The 18,029-nt window shown below is 48.9% G+C and overlaps 1 protein-coding gene across 1 annotated transcript; it reads right to left on the bottom strand.

Moving 5' to 3' along the window:
• Positions 1–826: 826 nt before the first annotated feature.
• On the bottom strand, positions 827–16,737 carry POLR1E (RNA polymerase I subunit E). The gene is made up of 12 exons (XM_059833903.1): positions 16,667–16,737; positions 16,410–16,513; positions 14,146–14,222; positions 11,342–11,427; positions 10,544–10,599; positions 10,008–10,152; positions 8,115–8,222; positions 7,534–7,630; positions 6,614–6,747; positions 5,321–5,402; positions 3,607–3,738; positions 827–1,214 (listed from the first exon to the last, which is right to left on the bottom strand). Exons 1-12 carry the CDS (start codon positions 16,725–16,727, stop codon positions 1,055–1,057), a joined length of 1,242 nt encoding a protein of 413 aa, XP_059689886.1. The 5' UTR covers positions 16,728–16,737; the 3' UTR covers positions 827–1,054.
• Between the last annotated feature and the right edge of the window lie 1,292 nt (positions 16,738–18,029).

Below are 18,029 nucleotides of genomic sequence, written 5' to 3'. Positions count from 1 at the left end.
TCCAGAGGTCCCTTCCAACCTCAACCATTCTGTAGTAAAAACATTCCTATGAATCATCTGCAGCCTGTAATTCCCATGTCATTAATTATCCTCTACCCAGAAAACTGGATGCTTCTGTCACTTCTAATGACAGCTGTGAAGAGTGGGTCATTAAAGCATGTAAGGAGTTACCTGTAAGCCCTGAAATGATGTACTAAACCCAAATTAGTCTGAAGCAAAGACACCTTGAAGAGAAGACTGTTCTTGACATCCCATGCTCCTCCTGTTTAACATAAGCTTTTTTCTCTTGGAGGTGATCCTCAGCTTTTCACAAGCCCCAGATTCCTACAATCTCGCTTAGTAAACACCTGCAATGAGGCTTACAGCCCAGCACTAGAGTGAAAAAGCAGAGAAACTAGCACAGAAGTCTCCCTCCCAAGGACTGGGAAGCCACAGCTGTGGATTCAAACTAATCACCCTTTCTGAAGAGGACACCAGCTCTGAGTCAGCAGAATTCTCCCTCCTCCAGGCAAGAAGCCAGGATAAGGAAAGTTGCAGAAATATTTTGTCTGTATTGCACCTTCACACTTTTTCAACAGAGAATTACACTGAAACTCTAGAAAAACAAACATACACAGAGTCAAACGTGTGTGTAAGTAATGTTGTACTTAGCCTGTCTCTTTCTATGCTGTCTACTCTGCCTGTGTGAAAGGAGTAAAATGGGCCACAAGTTGACAGGTCACTGTCAGAACCAACCAGACAGTAGTCAGTGGAGGAGCTGCAGTTTCAAACTGTGTTCTCTTACTCTAGGACAACCTACATCCTTCTCCGCTCGTACAGACAGGAAAAAAGACAGATGTTTTATTATAGCTTTTTCTACATAAATAGAAAAAAGCAGCAGTTTAATGAGGTGAACATCTGTTCCAGCCCAGCCTCGAGACAGGGTTTCAGCAGGGTCACGTGCTGATGCTGGACAGCCAAATCCAACAAACAAAAGCGTCCCCATGATGCTCTGTGTGCAGAACAGCAGTTGAGAAAGGAACTGTTTCGCCCCTGCTCAGACCTCCCAGACATTTTAGTTCATTTTCTTGCGCTTCCGTTGGTTCTCTGATGCCTTCTGCAGAGGCAAAGGGACAGAGAGAGTGCCTAGCTTGTGGTTCTGATCATTCTCAAGTCCCGGTAGCCCCTTTGCCTTGGAGATCTTCAACCGCATGGCCTTTGCAATGTCCATCATCCTGGAAAACACCAGAGTTATAATGCGTCAGCAGGGGCATGGGTCTTCTGTAGCATGACACTGCACAGAAGATCAACAGCCTTTTGCCTCCTGAGAAGCCAGGAGGCACCACCAAGCAGGATGTGTTCTCTGCATCTCAAGAGTACCATGGAGACAGAAGCTGGAAGTATTCAAAGACTACAAGGTAGAGCCTTCTTGGGGAGGCTAGAATGCTACTGAGCTATGCACCGCCACCTCAGACAGCATTATAAACCCACATTGCCTTACTCAATGACTAGCTGACTTGAGAAAAAAAAAATAATGCCGCTCTCCACTTCCTTATGAAGAGGAGAACAGACGTTATTTGTGTTCAGCTCCTGCCGCTGGCAGCCCATGATTGCCTCCCAGTGCACTCATCTCCCATGCATGGTATGATGAATGGAACCTAGTACAGCAAGAGCATCTCCTCATAGGCACTAAAATTCAGGATCCTTAGGTGTAAGAGGGGCTTGTTTGAGATGCACCTTCCTGCCCAAGCTCTTCACCCTACACAAGCCAGAACACACCTGGAGGCTTGTCAAACAGAGAGAACAAAGTACATCCGAAGGAAAGCTAGCAGGCAAATAGGTGTCCCATCCTCAGCTGTGGTCCTGCAAACACACAAGTCTCAGAATCCTCCCTGACTTTATTATCTTTGAAATACAAACAGATGCAGTTGGGAAGGGTTCTTCAGTCAAACCTCCCACTGCAAGCAAGGATCATCCCATCAGGTGGCTCAGGGCTGTGTGTCTCCTCAATTTTTCCAACAGGTCCCAGCCTCCTCCACCCTTTTCTCAATAGTATCCTATGCCCTGTATTTCCAGCTCCAGTATAGCAGTTAAGAACAAAACCTGAGTGTCAACTGCAAAAACCAACATGGCTTCCTTGAAAAGCTTAGTTCCAAAAAGAAAAAAAAAAAAAGAAAGAAAAAATGGATGGAAACCAGCAGCACACATTGCTGTTAAACGCACTGCTACCTATCAAAGAATAAACAGCATAACCGGGGGCAAAATCAGATGTCATTGCACCAAGGCTGACTAGGGAGCGTAACATTACATCCCTCAGGCAGAAACCCCAGTATAGTCCACAACACTTCTCTCAGTTGCGGTGAAGCGTTTCTGCCCTTCTGCAGTTCCTACCCAGCCGCATGACCTCTAAGCAATCCTGTTACGAAAGACCAATGTGACTGAGTTAGGAAGCACATGTCCTTGGCATCACCATCACCCACAGAACAGGACAGGGTGGGAGAGAGATACTAATGAGCTTGGCTGAACAAGTCACTAACGGGGCCACCTGACCCCTTCCCAAACAGTATTAACAAGCTGCCTGCTGAGCTGATGTCTGCTTGTTGGGAGACTTCCCAGCAAGCACAGTGGATTGGCTGATTGGAACTGCTCAATTCCTGATTTATTCTGCAGGGGCCAGAGACGGTACAGCGCAAACAGCTCCCAGAGCCAGCAGAGCTGGCAGCAGGCTCAGGCTGACACCTGCTGGGAAAAGCAGGTCTTGCAGCTAACAGCAGGTGCATGACACGTATTCTTCCATGGAAGATTAAAATCTAGAGAACAACTGCCCCCAAAATCTCACATAGCAAGGGTTGTTTGCCCTGCAAGCTGCTTTCTACCCATTCACCTTCACTAACCCTGATTTGACAAATCCTTATTTCAAATACTATGGCCAGCAGTTCTGCCTACAACCTCTCCCCATGATGCTTTGCTGAAAAGTCCCCAAGTCCATCAGTATTTCAGAAACAAAAACAATCTCTTTGGTGCTAAACCCAGAGAGGATAAATTTCAGGGGCCTGGGATTCCTCCATGTGAACACCAACTACATACTCACAATGTGACTGTGAGAAAAAAATTCCTGTTTCTAGTTTTCCTGTTGCAGTCAGCTGCAAACCTGCACTTACACCCGGACTGGTACCTAACAGGGACTGGAGCTCTGCAGGAAGAAGGGGCACAGAGAACAGGAAGGTGAAGAAGGATGTGATTTGTCAGGCAAGAAATGGGGCTGGGTGGCAGTGGATAGGTCTGTCCTGGAATCTGCCCTGGCTGCCCATTTTGGTGCTGTCTGTCTCAGTTTCCTTCTGTGCAGAATACGTGAAGAGCTTCTTGAAGCACTGCGCAACTCTTTGCAACAAGTGCCCTTCCAAAGTTTGAGACCTATAATCACACTCCTTTAGAAGTATCAGGGCTTCAAAATAAAGCTTCAACGCAGCCATAAAAGACAGAGTCCAATTACAACAAAAGGGACTCACTAGTAGGTATCACTGTACTACCCAGGTACCAGAGAGGCTCCAGAGCTCTCTCCCCAGGGGCTCTTTGTAGGAGGATCACATGAAATCTCAGCAGGCATGAACAAGAATGACAACCCACCTGCTTTCTTGAAGCTTCATATCATTCTGCAGGATGGTGAGGTCTGTTTGGAAGTTGTTGATGTGCAGAGCCAATGCAATGACGTATGCTGTAATTTTAGCCTTCATTGATGCAGAGATTAAATTCTGGACACTGCATGGCAAGAGGGAGAACACATGAGATGTGGAGTGTCAGTGAATCCAAAACACAACCCCAATGAAGCGCAGACAGAACTGGAGCCCCAGTTAGACATGACTAACTTTTCCTAGACACCAAAAAAGAGCTCAAAGCAACAGAGACCTCTGATCACAGGGGCCTAACAGGCTTCTTTGTCCTCACATGCCCCTGGGGTTGTTTATCACTATGCAGCTTTAACAAAATCACCAACTAATGGCATTTCAGTCTCATTGGCAGGCTGGTCCCTTGCAAGAGGAAAGCAAAGGGAAGCCATTCTGAGGGCATTCAGTGTAACTACTATTGACACCTCAAATACACAATCCACACAAAGCAGATCCCTGGCTGGCAGTCCTCTAGGAGCATTTGACTGCTTTGAGCCTTCAGACAAAAACTGGCCTATTTGGATTCAAATTCTCTGCTCATATCAGATTAACAGTGGCAGTGCAGCTGTGCAATAGCTAAACATCGGCATTATGCCCCTTCTAGGCAGAGAGGCTGTTGGCTCCCCAAATGTGGTGAAGACACTATGGCAAAAGCGAGGATACTGTTCACCCTTGTCTGCATTTTGGTGCTTCCACGTAACAGGACTGCTGAAAACGTTTATCCAGATTTATAACTGCTTAGCTGTAAGTGGCATCCTTCTTAGGGCTGCAGGCAAGGGCCACTGGGTCAGAGGCCATCTCCCACAGCTACCCAAGGTCCTCCCTGCAGTTAGACAGCACTCAGCACCACACAAGTGGCTCTGACACTGATAGAGAGGAGCTTGCAGTAGCTTCCCAGCCTCTGCTCTGGTCATGGGGTGGTGGCTTACCCCAGCTGACCTTCATGGCAGGACCAGACCCTACCTTCCTATACCAAACTTTGTCACTGCTGGCAGGGCAACACCTGGGCAAAGCTTAGGCAGAACTCTTTGGCCTGTATACATATGGGTGCACCAGCATAGGTTTCCCACCAGCGTGACTTAACCAGTGCAAATCTTTACACAGTTTTGTCTGTGCAGGTTTCAGTGGAGAATCCAAATAAGTCAAGTCAGGTCTAGGTTCATGTAAAAGCACCCCTGTTACGCTAATTAAACTATGTGAGTGTAATAAAAGCACCATATATGCACTACCTCTGTCCTGACCCTGGTGGAAGAGCTGACGTGTGCGTCAGCTCCCTTAATTCCCAGTGAAAATGTATGTGCAAACAGCTGCCTGTTCCGCTGCACAGTCAAGAGTCAGCTGCAAAGCAAGCACCCATTCTGCCATCCTGCATCCAGAAATGGTCAGACAGACGGCTAGGCACTCCACATGGTCCTGCTAGCTAAATCCACAGGTGCAGGCTTGCTTTTGCACACATGACCCTGCTTCTCCCAGTCACATTTTAGACCTGCACTGTCTAAAATGGACTATCACCAGCCATGACCCGATGTTCTACAGGGCCAGGGGTGTGAAGCAAGAGAAGCTACTGCCATCTTCCATTTTGGTAGGAGGTTTCTTGATAATGTGTCCCTGGCCCTTCAAGCTGAACTCTGCCGTACCTCTGCCTCAAGAACATCAAAGCAAACATAGTTCCTTACCTGCCATTGTTATAGGTCAGTGAAGTGAAATTCTTCATGAGTTTCCTGCTGATAATGTGTGGGCATTCAGGCCCCATTGGATCTAGGACAGAAAGGCGTTTTGCAGTGGAATGAGAAACACATACTCTTCCTTGTACTGCCCATCTCCAGCTATTGTAATAGCACATTTATTACCATGACATTTATCACCTCTTCCTGGGAAGACCGAGAACCTAAAAGGAACCTGGGCACTTGTTTTCTAGGTCTCATCATTTTTCTAGGTCTCATCATTTTTCAGGTCAGAGAGAGGCTCCTAACAGCTTTTATTTTCTTTACAAATGGGATCTCCCACTTCAATAGTACACAATCTAAAATGCGTGCATGTGTACCTATGCATATATTCCTTTTAATAGATTCCTGCCTTTTAATACACTTTTCTGTCACTAAATATTATTAAAACTGAAACCACACTAACAAATTCCTATTAGCACCAAGACTAGTCAAGAATGATGTGGAAATGGCTAAGTTCTACAGGGTGATTCCTGTGTCTCCAGCAATGCAGGAAGATATTTGCAGACAGGCTTGCCATTTCCTCCTCCATCACACCCCTGCCATTGAAAATGCTAACAATGACATTTTCAGCAGTGACAAGGAGACTCAGATAAACAAGTTCTATGGAAGATGGCAAGTCTTGAAAATCTCAACCAAAATATTTTGTGCAGTGCTTTTGAGAACAGCAGTTCCTGCCATTTTAAAAGAAAGATCCTGAAGACAGAGGTATGATCACTGTGATCCACATGTTGAGCTAATAAGCAAAGGATGATGAAAACATTCTCGAAAGGACAGAAGGAGATATAAAGGATGTATTGCGTACTGTATGCCTCTTGCATCTGGAATATGGAGGCTGCATGAGGGAGAGAGCTGATAGTTTCCAGCCTCTTGGCTTAGGACTAAAGTGTGTGACAACATAAAACATGTTTCTAAGTACAGAACTATTGATAAACTAGAAGGAATCTCAAAATTTCCAATCTACGCTACCCTATCTCCTACCAAGAGGATCTCATGGTGCCATCCTGATGTATGGCAGTTACAAAGGGAGTGGAAAGGATTAGACATAGATCTCCCAGCAGACACAGATCTAACAACCCTCATCAACATGCAGATCCTCAACCTCAGTTTGAAACAGGCTGAAAGCAACTGCTGCAGCTAGCTGTTTGATCACGGCTCATTCTGGGCAGCTTTACTGTTTTCTACTAATTACAAACCAAGTCTCAGCAGGTAGCTTAAAAGTGGAGGAGCTGAAAATTCTCTTACGCTTCTTCTTGATCACTTTCAGGTAGCTGAACTTAATAAGGGTGTCCAGGAACCAGAGGCATCGAGCTTTGTGATCTCTGCTCTTCTCATCAGCAGGCAGGAACTTCAGCTCCTCTAAAACAAAGGAGCAATGACTGAAGGAGAAAGAAGGGGAAAATGAGGCTCAAAGAACCAGGAACCAGTTTACATTGTCAGAAGGACAGGACACACCTGTAACTTCAATGGTCAGCTGTTTGAGAAGAGTTCCCTGGACACTTATAAAACATAGCCCAGGAGGCTGCTTTGTGAGCACACTTTCCTGTTGATGCCCACCACATTCAGCCAGTCCCTTTCAGTGTGCAGCTACTAAGAAGGTCCCTGAACTGCAGAAACTCCAGGCTCTCAGCATGGCACACAGGCACACTTCTACTCCAGCACAGGCAGGCAGGAAGCGCAGGGAGTAAGGTGCAGTTTGTGCTTTTTCCTGCTCATTTCAGCCCCTCAGCAAAAGGGCTTAACAGCTCTAAATGTGTGTCCATGTCAGCTTGCCAAGCCACAGCATCTTCCACAGCCAGCCAGTACTTGGCTGGGACAGCGCCCAGCCATAGGCATACCGTGCTCAGCACAGCTCTGTGGTCCCCCTTCTAGGCACCTGCCTGCAGACCCCGCTTTGCGTATCTCCACTCTCTTCCTCTGCGATCAGTTCCCCAAAGGGCAGCCATGGCGCTGTGCACACAACTTCCTCACCTGTAAAACTATACCCTGCATTCAGCAAGGTAGGTGTTGCTCAGCCATGCTTGGATCAAATGTCCCCCCTCTGCACTGAAAAGATCAGCCTGGGTATTGTGGAGCTGGCAGCAGTAGCCATCCTGCCCCACAGAAAACCTACAGTTTCACAGGGCCCACCTTGACTATTACAAGGCTGTTTGCAGCAGCATTACCTTTTATCTTCCATTTTCTTTGTGACTTCTTCTGGAGTGATATTAACAAAGACTGCTGCTGGAACCTGTAATGCTTCATACTCTGCTGGAGACAGAACTGGAAGGATTTTAAAGAAAAGAACAAGCATGCCTTTGCTCTCCCTTCTGGTCTGAACAGCCTGCAATGAGATAAGCTCTATCCTCTCTAGCTTTAGGAGGTGTGGGGCAGGGAGGGAGGGAAGGAAATTATAAATACACAGGATGTAATGACAAGACTAGGAAGCTGGACAATAACAAAGGTATCTATAGGACTGTGGCTCAACTACAAGTCACTTCTCCTGCATGGCTGACCTCGTTACTATTCCCAGTCAAACTGCTGCCAACAGGGAGGCACAGCATCCTGCTCTCTGTAGATATGAGGCAGGATATGGGCCTTGCAGACCCAAAATCTCAACACAGCACGTCCCTGCTCTCAGCTTTTGGCTTGTGAAGGGAGAAGGCTCAGCTCATTCACACATCTGGCAGCACTCACTCCCACATGCCAGACCACTGACATCAAGGCTTACAGGTGTGGGAAACCACTCTGCCACAGAAAAAGATACTGTCCTCAAACTTGTAAACATTTTCTGGTTTGTCAGCATCTTCATTACATGGTGGGAGAAAGATGGAGATGTTCTGTATATCATCTTGGGCCACATCCTGGATCAAAGCTTTGGAGGGAAGCAGGAAAGAAGAGAGTATTTGGACCATGCAAACGAAAACACAGAGAACATGACCACAATACAAATCCCTCCTTTTAACACAAGTCTACTCAATGGTGGTTCTTTGGTCAACACCAGTTTGGCCACAGCTGGAGTTTTAAAGGTTTAAAACTCCAGTTCAGTTTATCTCACTTGCAACAGTAGTAAGGAAAAGGCTACAGCTCTTCCCTATTTTGTTTTGTTACTGCCACATGTAGGTGCTGACTGTACAGAAAGCATTCCAGTAGGCACAGAAAGACTGAGAGCTTCTGACATGCCTGCTATGTATTGAGCATGATGGGTTTTAGACTGGTGTCATCACTTCTACCAAGAACTTTCTGCTCCTTAAAATTTAGAAAAGCCACTCCAGACTAGAGAAAAAATCTAGGAAAGAAGTGCACCAAGACAAACTGGTTGCTGCTGCTGCACCTCTTGCCTGCAGGGTGGGCAGAATATGGTTTTGGCACCCTGGGTTCCATTGGACATCCATTTGGCACAAAGCAGCTCTGAACACAGTCAATATCCAACCTGAAACACAATGGATGAGAGCTGACGGGTTCTATAGTCAACAGACATCTCTCCCATTCATAGCCACTGAAACTCAGAATCCCAGAAGTGATGGTTGAAAGGAGTTCTGGAGGTCCCCTGTCCAACCTTCTGCTCGGAGTAGGATAGTCTACAGCACTTGATCATGGCAGCCCTGGTTTTGCCCTGCCAAAGCTTGGAAATCACCAAGGACGGTGACTTCACAGCTCTCTCTGACCTGTTCCAGGGCTGCACCACCCTCCAAAGAAAGAAGGTTCCCCCAGTCTCCCATGTAGACCTCCCAAGGTCCAGGAGCCACTGCAACTTATACTATTGACCCTTGTTAGCACTATGAGAAGTGTTTGGCTCTGACTGCTGTTCAGGTAGCTGTGGGCTGCTGTTAAATCCTACTTGGTCTTCTCTTTGCCAGACTAACCAAATTGAGCTCCCTCTGCCTCTCCTTGTCAGCTGTGTGCTCCAGGCCCCTGCCCGTTCTTGTTGCCCTGCCATGACTCCTCTATCATTTCTCCACCTCCTTCTTGATTAGGGCTGGGGCAGAGGGGGGTGGCACAGGCTGGACAACATAATACAGATGCAGCCTCACCAGCACTCAGTAGTGGGGTTACCAACTTTCCTTGAAACATCACCTCAGGGTGATGCTTTGGAAAGTGAACTTTCCCTGCAGTAGTGACAATAACTAAGACCACGGCAGACTCCTCTTTGCTGCAGGCTCCTCCATAGCAGAAGCCTAAGTCCATCAGCCTGGCTCACAACAGCGCTGGGAATGGCACTTGAGGCTGTGACCTGGTTTAGGGCACAGACCATTTTCCATAGGCATGCCACTGTGAAAGCAGGGTACAGTTCACCTTAATGAACATTGAGCATCTCAGTTCAGACCAGGTGAATGTACTGCCTTTATCCCAGGAACTGATATCCAGAGACTCCCAGAAGAGCTCCCAACAATGGGCAGGGACAGACACTGATGCCACAGGGACCTTCCCTCATTCAGGCAACACCCACACTAAACCTAGCAGGATCAGAAGGAAGCAATTCCTTTTCCACCAGAGAGATCTGCGAGTTCCTCCACATGTGCCCTTCTCAGCTGTTAAACCAGCTGCTTCCTTGGTCACTCAAAGAAAACCCCTTTCTTCTTCCTACCATACTTGGCAAGGAACAGACAGAAAAGGCACTTCTGATTGTCTTCACTAAACCCTGAGACAATATTCTTACCTGTTACTCCCTTTGCATCTATAATGTTTGCTGCTGCTTTTGTCACAGCAGTATTCACAATATCATTGCCCACTGCATTCATTCGCCGAGAGTTCAGAGCTCGCTTCTGCTTGCTGGTACCAAAGGCCTCAATGCACAAATCCATCTGTGTAAGACAGAAGCAAATTAAAACACACTGCTGAATACACTTTGCATCTAAGAGGAAAACTCAGCTAACCACCACTTAGTCGACATTCACATTCTCTAAGAAAACTTCAAATGTTTCACTGGGCACAATCCAACCATATGCCAAGTACTGATCTGCAAGGGGGCAGGAAGTAACTGGGACTGTGATCAAGTCTGAAATACTTATGAAAATACTGCCAAGGTAGACACTAATAATGCACTGTCTCATAAACCTCCAAGGCACAGAGAGAGTGCTGAACCTGCACAGGTTTACCCTGCAGTAAACCAAACATTACATTCTCAGACAAGTATCATCTGCCACTGTTAGCTCAACAATCACAGTAGAGTATTATATGGGGTTTCAACTTTACCTTCTCCCTGTAGGATTTATTCTGATAATCTTTCATGTCGTCAGGTATTAAGTTATCTATAAAAGAATAAAAGTTAGTATGTTTGGCTTGCAGCAGCGAGGACAGCATACATATTCTGTATCCCTTTAGCTCCAATCCATTACTAAAAGACTTGGCACAACACTTCAAGATCTCTTCCATAGGACTTTGTCAATTAAAGAACAAACTGAACATAAAAGTACATACATAGAACAAAAAAGGAAAAGCAGGCCAATTTTTGCTATAAAGCCTTTGAGTGTAACACATGGATTGCAGCAATACCGAGGTCCTGTGGCACAGGGGAAAAATAAGCTCTCAAAGACCGTATTCTTTGGGTTATCCTCCTGGGTTCAGTAACAAAAAGCAATTCTGCTGAAGAAAAGCTCTTTTGCTTTTCAGTGATCCAGTTCCTTGATCTGACAATTTCCAGGCTTCCCTCAGTAGAGCATACCTAGACAAGGCTGCACTTATTCTGAACATCGACAACTTCCTTACTGACTCCAGCACTTCCACCCTCCTACCCATAATGCTCTCTGCTCAACCTCCACCCTAAATTTCACCTTGCTTCCTTCTCTGTTTTTCACATCATGCAGTGCCTTAGAAGGAGAGTATAATCTATCCTCTTTCCTCCATGCTGAGGGAATAAGGCAGAAACGAGGAAGAAAGAGAAGCCAAGGAGACAGAGAGCACCGCTGTCAGCAACCAGTCAATAGCTGAATACATACACAGGTCTAGCATGCTCTGACTCCGGTGCTGGGGTTAAACACAGTATCTTCCTACCTGACAGCAAGGGCTGCATGTTGAATATTTCAGCATTATAGACTTCCATTTGCCCAGAGTCCTTGTCTAACACACCAACAAAATACCTGTGAAGAACAGGGGCAAGTGATTAGTGAGAGACAGTCCAGTGGCAGTGATGTTTTAAAACACATGGTGCAGAGCCATGTGTATTCCCCACCCCCTGCCAATTCTTTTGCCTTGCAAATACAAGTTTTCCAAGTACATTCAGAATGTCACAATAAAGCAACTTACCTCCAAGGCATGCACTATATATGCGTATAAAAAAAATATACACTTGTTGCTCTAAGTAAATGTAGTAGTCTTAGGACACCTAAATTAGCTCCAAAATGCATGAAGTCTAGGTGCCAGAGTGCTAGCTGCTATTCTCTTTTGTCTTTTTTGATGTGTCATGACCCTTGGTTTCTCAGTGCTTCTATGCAGTTTCCTGTGTTTTTAAAACTTGGGTTCCCTGTGGCCAGTTCTCTGCTTAGTACAAGTCACTTTAAGTCCTCCGAGCTTCTCAGAAATGTAACTTTGCTGTCTCTAAAATAGGATGATTTCTCTTAGGTAAATTCCTTTTCATCCCACATTTCAGAGGGGCAAGCCCAAACGGTTTGTGCTGCTCCTCACCATGTCTCATGACCCACCAGGAACAGGCTGTATGTCACCCTTGGCTGAAGCTGATCAGGGTATCAACTGCACCAGTTTCCTACCCAGCCAGAAGAGTTCATTCCATGTGATCCCTTCTTACTGGTGCCTGAACTTGCTCTGCTCCATAATGCTTCTTCCTAACACTCAGAACATGCTTTCTGAAGACAAAACCCGCTTGCACAACAGGCTGCTTGTTGCAGTGGGAGCAATACTCTATATGCAACTGCTGTCAGAGTAGCTGCCCCAGTACAGTGGGAATCACAGCACTGCACTGGCCAGGAAGGATCTCTGGGCAGTTCCTGCTGTCTCAGGAAGCCCAGAGGTTTGTCAGACTCATTGACTTTCCACTCAGAATAAACTCAGCTGTTTGCTCAGAGGTGGTTTCTGCTCCCTGTTACACCCACATTAGCAGTTGTGAGTGCACAGTTTTAGGCTGACAGCTGCCAAGAGGTATGGAAATGGATCCACTGGAGGAAATCCTCATGCATGCAGCTGAAGCAGATGTGGGAGGAAAGGGATCGAAAGATGGGGTGGGAGAACTTGAAAGAAAAGCAAGAAATTACTGAATTGATACTTGCCTGCATCTCTGGAGATCCTGAGGCATGTGCACACCTAATGCAAAGCTAATACTTGAAGCTGAATGTATATCAGCAGTTAGCTTGCCTTGTTAGTTTCCACAGCTCAGAATCGCCACAGGTGCAGGCAAGAACCACATAAGCCACTAAAACCATCTCTTAATCAGTGATGTGAAGTCGCTCGTTCAGAGATAAGAGCGCTAAATCTCCCTAGAAGTAATACTGCAATGATACCTGTATCATACATGTTCATTAACCTGAATAGATCTCTCCGAACTCAAGAAAAAGCCCCTTGGTGCCTTTTTGCAGCTAGAGCATCTTACACTGAAGACTGTTACATCTGAAGGTCCAGCTCTCCTGGTTTCACTTCCGAGAAAGAACGAAGATTAGTATTAGCGTGTTTTGACATACTATTTGCAGAAGTAAAACCAATTCCTTTTACAGGTTTATAGAACAGAATAGAATACAGTATTTCAGGTGGAAGGGACCTACAATTGATCATCTAGTCCAACTGCCTGACCACTTCAGGGCTGACCAAAAGTTAAAGCACATTATTGAGGGCACTCTGGGGCACTGACCACCTCTCTAGGAAGCCTGCTCCAGTGTATGACCACCCTCTCTGTGAAGAAATGCTTCCTAATGTCAAGTCTTACACAGAACATAGGACCATCAGGGCACTAACATCTGAAAGCACCTCCTTTTCCTAATAGTTTTACACAATGCAGTTTGCTCTTTAGTCCCTTACCCCACCTGTACTCTAACTAGTCAGACACAATCAGGTCAGTGCAGTCCAACTAGAGAAGAGATGAGCAATGTAAGCAAACTGTGTGGTGCAACTGGAGTGGAGCTACAGAGCACAGCTGTAGAGACTGACATGCACATTACATGCATTTCAGCATCGTGTAGGTTAGTAGCAGCAGTAATATGCATCAAAGGAGGAAAAAAATGCCTTTGGGTATAACAAGGCAAGATTATTTCACATTGGCTCTCCACCCATTTGGTGGTTCTCCTATCAGAGAACGAGAAAGATCTCACATACAGAATACTTCTCAGGAGGCCAGTGGGATGTGCCCCAATGCTACAAAGGTCACATTATTAAACCAGGACACGTAAAGGCTGGTGATTTCACCAGCGCTTCCTTTTACAGTGCATGGCACAGACAGCTTGTTAGTTCACATAGCAGCATCGTGCTGTGGCCCTGAAGTTAAATGGTGATTAATGACCCAGGGGTTTCCTGGGCAGCAGAAGATAATTCGGCAATTTCTTAATCTTAATTTCTTAATAACAAAGCTGTTATTCCTAAATTTCAGCCACATCAAATCATCTCCTCACCCCTTCCTTCACAAGACCTTTTCAAATACACTCTATCTATATGTTCAACTTCCAAAGGGACGTAATGCACAAACAATGCAGCTGCCAGGTGCTGCAGCCTCCTGTCAAAACCCTCTTAATTCAAATCACAGCCTCAGTGGGAACTTCTGAGCCAGCTTTAAGAAAGGCTACCAGGAACTTTGTATCTGAGCAATTCCTCTGCTTCCACCTCCATGTTCCTGCCCCCATTTTGTCAGCAACCCATACCTGCATAGGGAGTTACATTTCATAACTCCGCTGCCGAAGTTATTCCCCACATATGAAAGCCTTTCAGTTTCTGAGACCTGAAAAACAAAGAAAAATTACTTGAATACAGGACTATGAAAAGCATTCTCTGCATCCACTTAATTTTCGCTCTATATTCCCAGCATCAGACACCAGTCATGGGTAGGCAAACTTCACTTTGCCCATTTTGGACACATTTTGCATCAGGTCAAAAATCTTTAAAAGACAGACAATGTTTCTTGAAGCTGAAACTACCCATGATATATAATTCTACCTCAGCTTTCGCTGGGCCAGAAGATGAGGAACCATTGCAAAGAAATCATGGGAATCATAATCTAGAGTTCATCAGCGTAGCAAACCTGCGTGTCACCGCAGTTAAAATGCCTCGCTGTGTTGACCACCGTACTTTAATCCAGAAGCAACAGTTTTTGAAAGAAACCGGGTTTATTCACAGAGTCACTAGTGATGCGAGATCAGGCCTCGCAGCCAGTCAATTTAAGACACTATTTCCAATGCTTCAGGGTCCTTAACACAGTTGCTCAAAGCTTCTCTAAGCTTCCAGGACAAACCTTACAGATTTCAGCCTGGGCCAAAGGCACACATTGGTCAGAGCTACCACAACAACTAAGGGGAACTCAGTTTAAAACTTAATTTTCAATGATTCATTTAAAGCTCTAGTACTGTGAAGTGACTGCAATTCACTGACTAGAAAAGAGCTAGCACTACCAGGGATGGCTCAACCACCTAAATGCATTTTGAAACGTTTGTGTCTCTACTATACTATACTATATTTCCTCTGAATATTTTGGCTGAAAAGTCATTTATTCCTTGAGTGAATTATGCAGGTAAGCAGTTGTAAAACTTAAAAACAGAAGCAGAAAGCACCTTCTGACTTTAAGCTTCATTTTCCACTGAAAGAAATAGAAATATCCTTATAATGTAATTTAACAATAACAACAAAAACAACTTTGGTAAAGAATTCTCTGTATTCACTGTGTAAACATAACAGAACAGATTTTGTGATCAAATGGACCTGACTAGTTGTTAAGTAATAGCTTTTCATTTTCAAGCATTATTTCCCTTTATGTTATTGAAATAAATCACGAACACACACACACACACACACAACTTCAGTACATCAACCTTTGCCTGAGAATACACAATCATGTATCAATCAAAAATTTTCAACTAAGCATGTATTCAGTTCTGATGGAAAGGTTACTCTCACATGTCACTCTCAATATTAATCACCATATAGCACATTGCATTATTCAGATTCCTTTCTGTCCCAACAGTCAAGTCGCAATACCAAGCCTGAGAGGGCACCATCTGATCCTGACACACTCCACAGAAACCACCATGCTCCGAGACTCCACAGGGCGGCAGGACCCGCACCCGCTTCTCAGGGGTCCAAGGACACCTCGTGGGTCTCTGCAGAAGTGCGGGCGGCCTCAGTGGGAGCCTGGCTCGCCAACGCAGCGTGCTCTACAGGAAAAGGGAATGACTTTCCCCCTGCCCAGGGCTCCCCTGAACGTTAAGCACTTTCCTGTTCTGCCACCCCCTATCACACGCACCTCCACTGCGGCGGCAGCCCACGTAAGAACCAGAACTTCCTCTGAGATCCCAAAGATTTTGTGAAGTTTGGAAAACAATCCTCTCTCTTACAGAGGCTGGGGCTAACCTCTGATTATTTTCTTAAAAATTTGCTATGAAGCAAAGCTCCATGCAGATTTTTGCAGTATTAGTCACTACACGGTAACGAGAGCAGCTAAAGCAGGGCAGCAGGCAGGAGCCTGGAGAGGAACAGCAGCGTTCCCAAAACGGGACCACTGGGACTGCGTGTCTGACCGACGGTTCCTAGTTCCTACTTGCAGGAGCTGCCGTGACCACAGCCGCAAGGGGGAAAAAGGGTGAAAGCTCGTCACTACCTGCCGAGGTGGGAATTACTCGTGAATCCTCGGCATGGGTTTGGGTACAGCTCTCACCCTGGTCTCTAACGGAGGCTGCAGCCTCCCAACGCGCCGTTCCCTGAGGCTGCCCAGCTACAGCGGAGCGTTCCTCGTTACACGGCGAGCCACGGCGCAGACACAGGCGGGTGGATGGCGTCAGAGCTGCATCCCCCACCGGGGCCCGTTTCGGGGCAGATGCAGCTCCGGGCTCCCGCGACCGCCCTTACTGCCAACGGTACAAACACGACGACCGGCTGCAGACGGCCGCGGGAGCGCGCTCCCCGGGCGGGCCCTTACCAGGATCCTCCGGTGCTTCTTCCGGGGGTGGGCCACGTCCCTGTTTCGGTAGACGGTGAACCGCATGGAGTCGGACCGCCGTAGCCTGCCGTTGGAGAACTGCACTGCAAGGCGGCGGGGAGAGGCCATGAGCCCGGGCGGCGTCCCCTGCCCCGCGCCCCCTGCCCCCGCCGGAGGAGGCCGCCCGCTGCGCTCCCGTCCGCGGCCCTCGCCCGCCCCGCGGCGTCTCCCGTCCCCCGCCCCGTCCCCCACCTCACCCAGCACTGCCGGTTGCTCCGCCTCGGGGTCCCCACGGTAGCGCCAGGTGGCGGCGGCCATGGCGCGTGGCAGCGAGGGGCAGCGGCACACCCCCCCCCCCCCCCCCCCCGCCCCGAGGGGCTGAACGTGAGGAGCCGGCGCTCACAGGGCCTGCTCCACCACACCGCGGTGTGCCGCCTGGCCGAGCCACCGGGGAGCGCCCGTCCGCGTCCCCGGGGAAGCAGGATGCGCCTAATCACGGTCGTGCTTATTGCCGAGTCCCGAGGGGGGAGGGGCACCGTTGCTTACGAGTAATGAGACCGCTGATTGGTTGGCGGCCGGGTGGGTGGGCCCTGCTGCCGCCCCGCCCACGCGCGCCGAGTGGACCGCTGCGCGTTGGCATCACTTCCGGCCGCCGGCGCGGCCACCGCAGCGCAGGGCCCGTGGGGGCGGAGCCGCAGGAGCCGGGGACGGGGCCGCAAGGCCGAGGACGACGGCCGCGCCCGGCCCTTCCCGCCGCCCGGGGCGCCCCGCCGCGGCCCTTCCCGCGCGGAGAGCAGAGGCAGTGGGGGGGGCGGGGACCGCAGGTGAGCGGGGGTGGTGGCGGGCCCGGCGGGCGGCGCCGGCGCCAGACAAGGGGAGGGGTGCGGCCGGGAGCGCGCGGGCGGGGGCGCGCGGGGTGGGGGGGCGGCGGGTGACGTGGGCGGCTGGGCCGGGGCCGGCGCCGGCCGGGCGGGGCGGAGACCGCGCCTGCTCTGGGCGGCCGCCCCTTCCCGGGCCCCGCTGCGCCGCCCCTGCTCCGGGCAGCCGCTGGGCCAGCTGTAAGCCCCGCGGGGGCTGGAGGTGCCCGGGAGGGCGACGAGCTGCGGGCGGGCCGCCCGCGGCCCCCGTGCGTGCCGCGGGGGGCGGCTGCCGGAGCCCTCCCGGTGGGGGGCGCAGGAGATCGGCACGCCGCCGGCGGTGCTGCGGCGCTTGGCGCGGCGGGGCCTCGCGGCCGCGTGGCGGGCGGTGCGGAGCGCATGGCTGCGAATGGCAGCAGTGATGGATGCTCTGCCGGGTGGCGGGGAACACGGTTCTGCAGTGCTTGAGAAGAACCCGTAGGACAGCACGCGGTCCACGCCGGCCGGTGGGGGCCTCGCTCCTCCGGACCTCCAGCTCCCTTCGCGGGGTTTCTGTCCGCTGGGGACTCGGGGTTTCCGCGGTCCTGTTCAGGTCTGTGGGCTTGTGGCGGCAGGGTCACACCGGCGAGTGCAGAGCCCCTGCAGCGGTTGGGCGCTCCTTCTGCCAGGGTCCGGTGGAATGAAGCTGGTGCTTGGCCTCTGCCTCGGCACTCCTTGGCTCTGACCTGGTCAAGACACGCAAAACTGCGTTGCTGAGTGTGAG

The sequence above is a fragment of the Gavia stellata genome, chromosome Z (assembly GCF_030936135.1).
Source record: "Gavia stellata isolate bGavSte3 chromosome Z, bGavSte3.hap2, whole genome shotgun sequence".
Lineage (NCBI taxonomy): Eukaryota > Metazoa > Chordata > Aves > Gaviiformes > Gaviidae > Gavia > Gavia stellata.
This window is presented reverse-complemented; position numbering and strand designations above follow the sequence as displayed.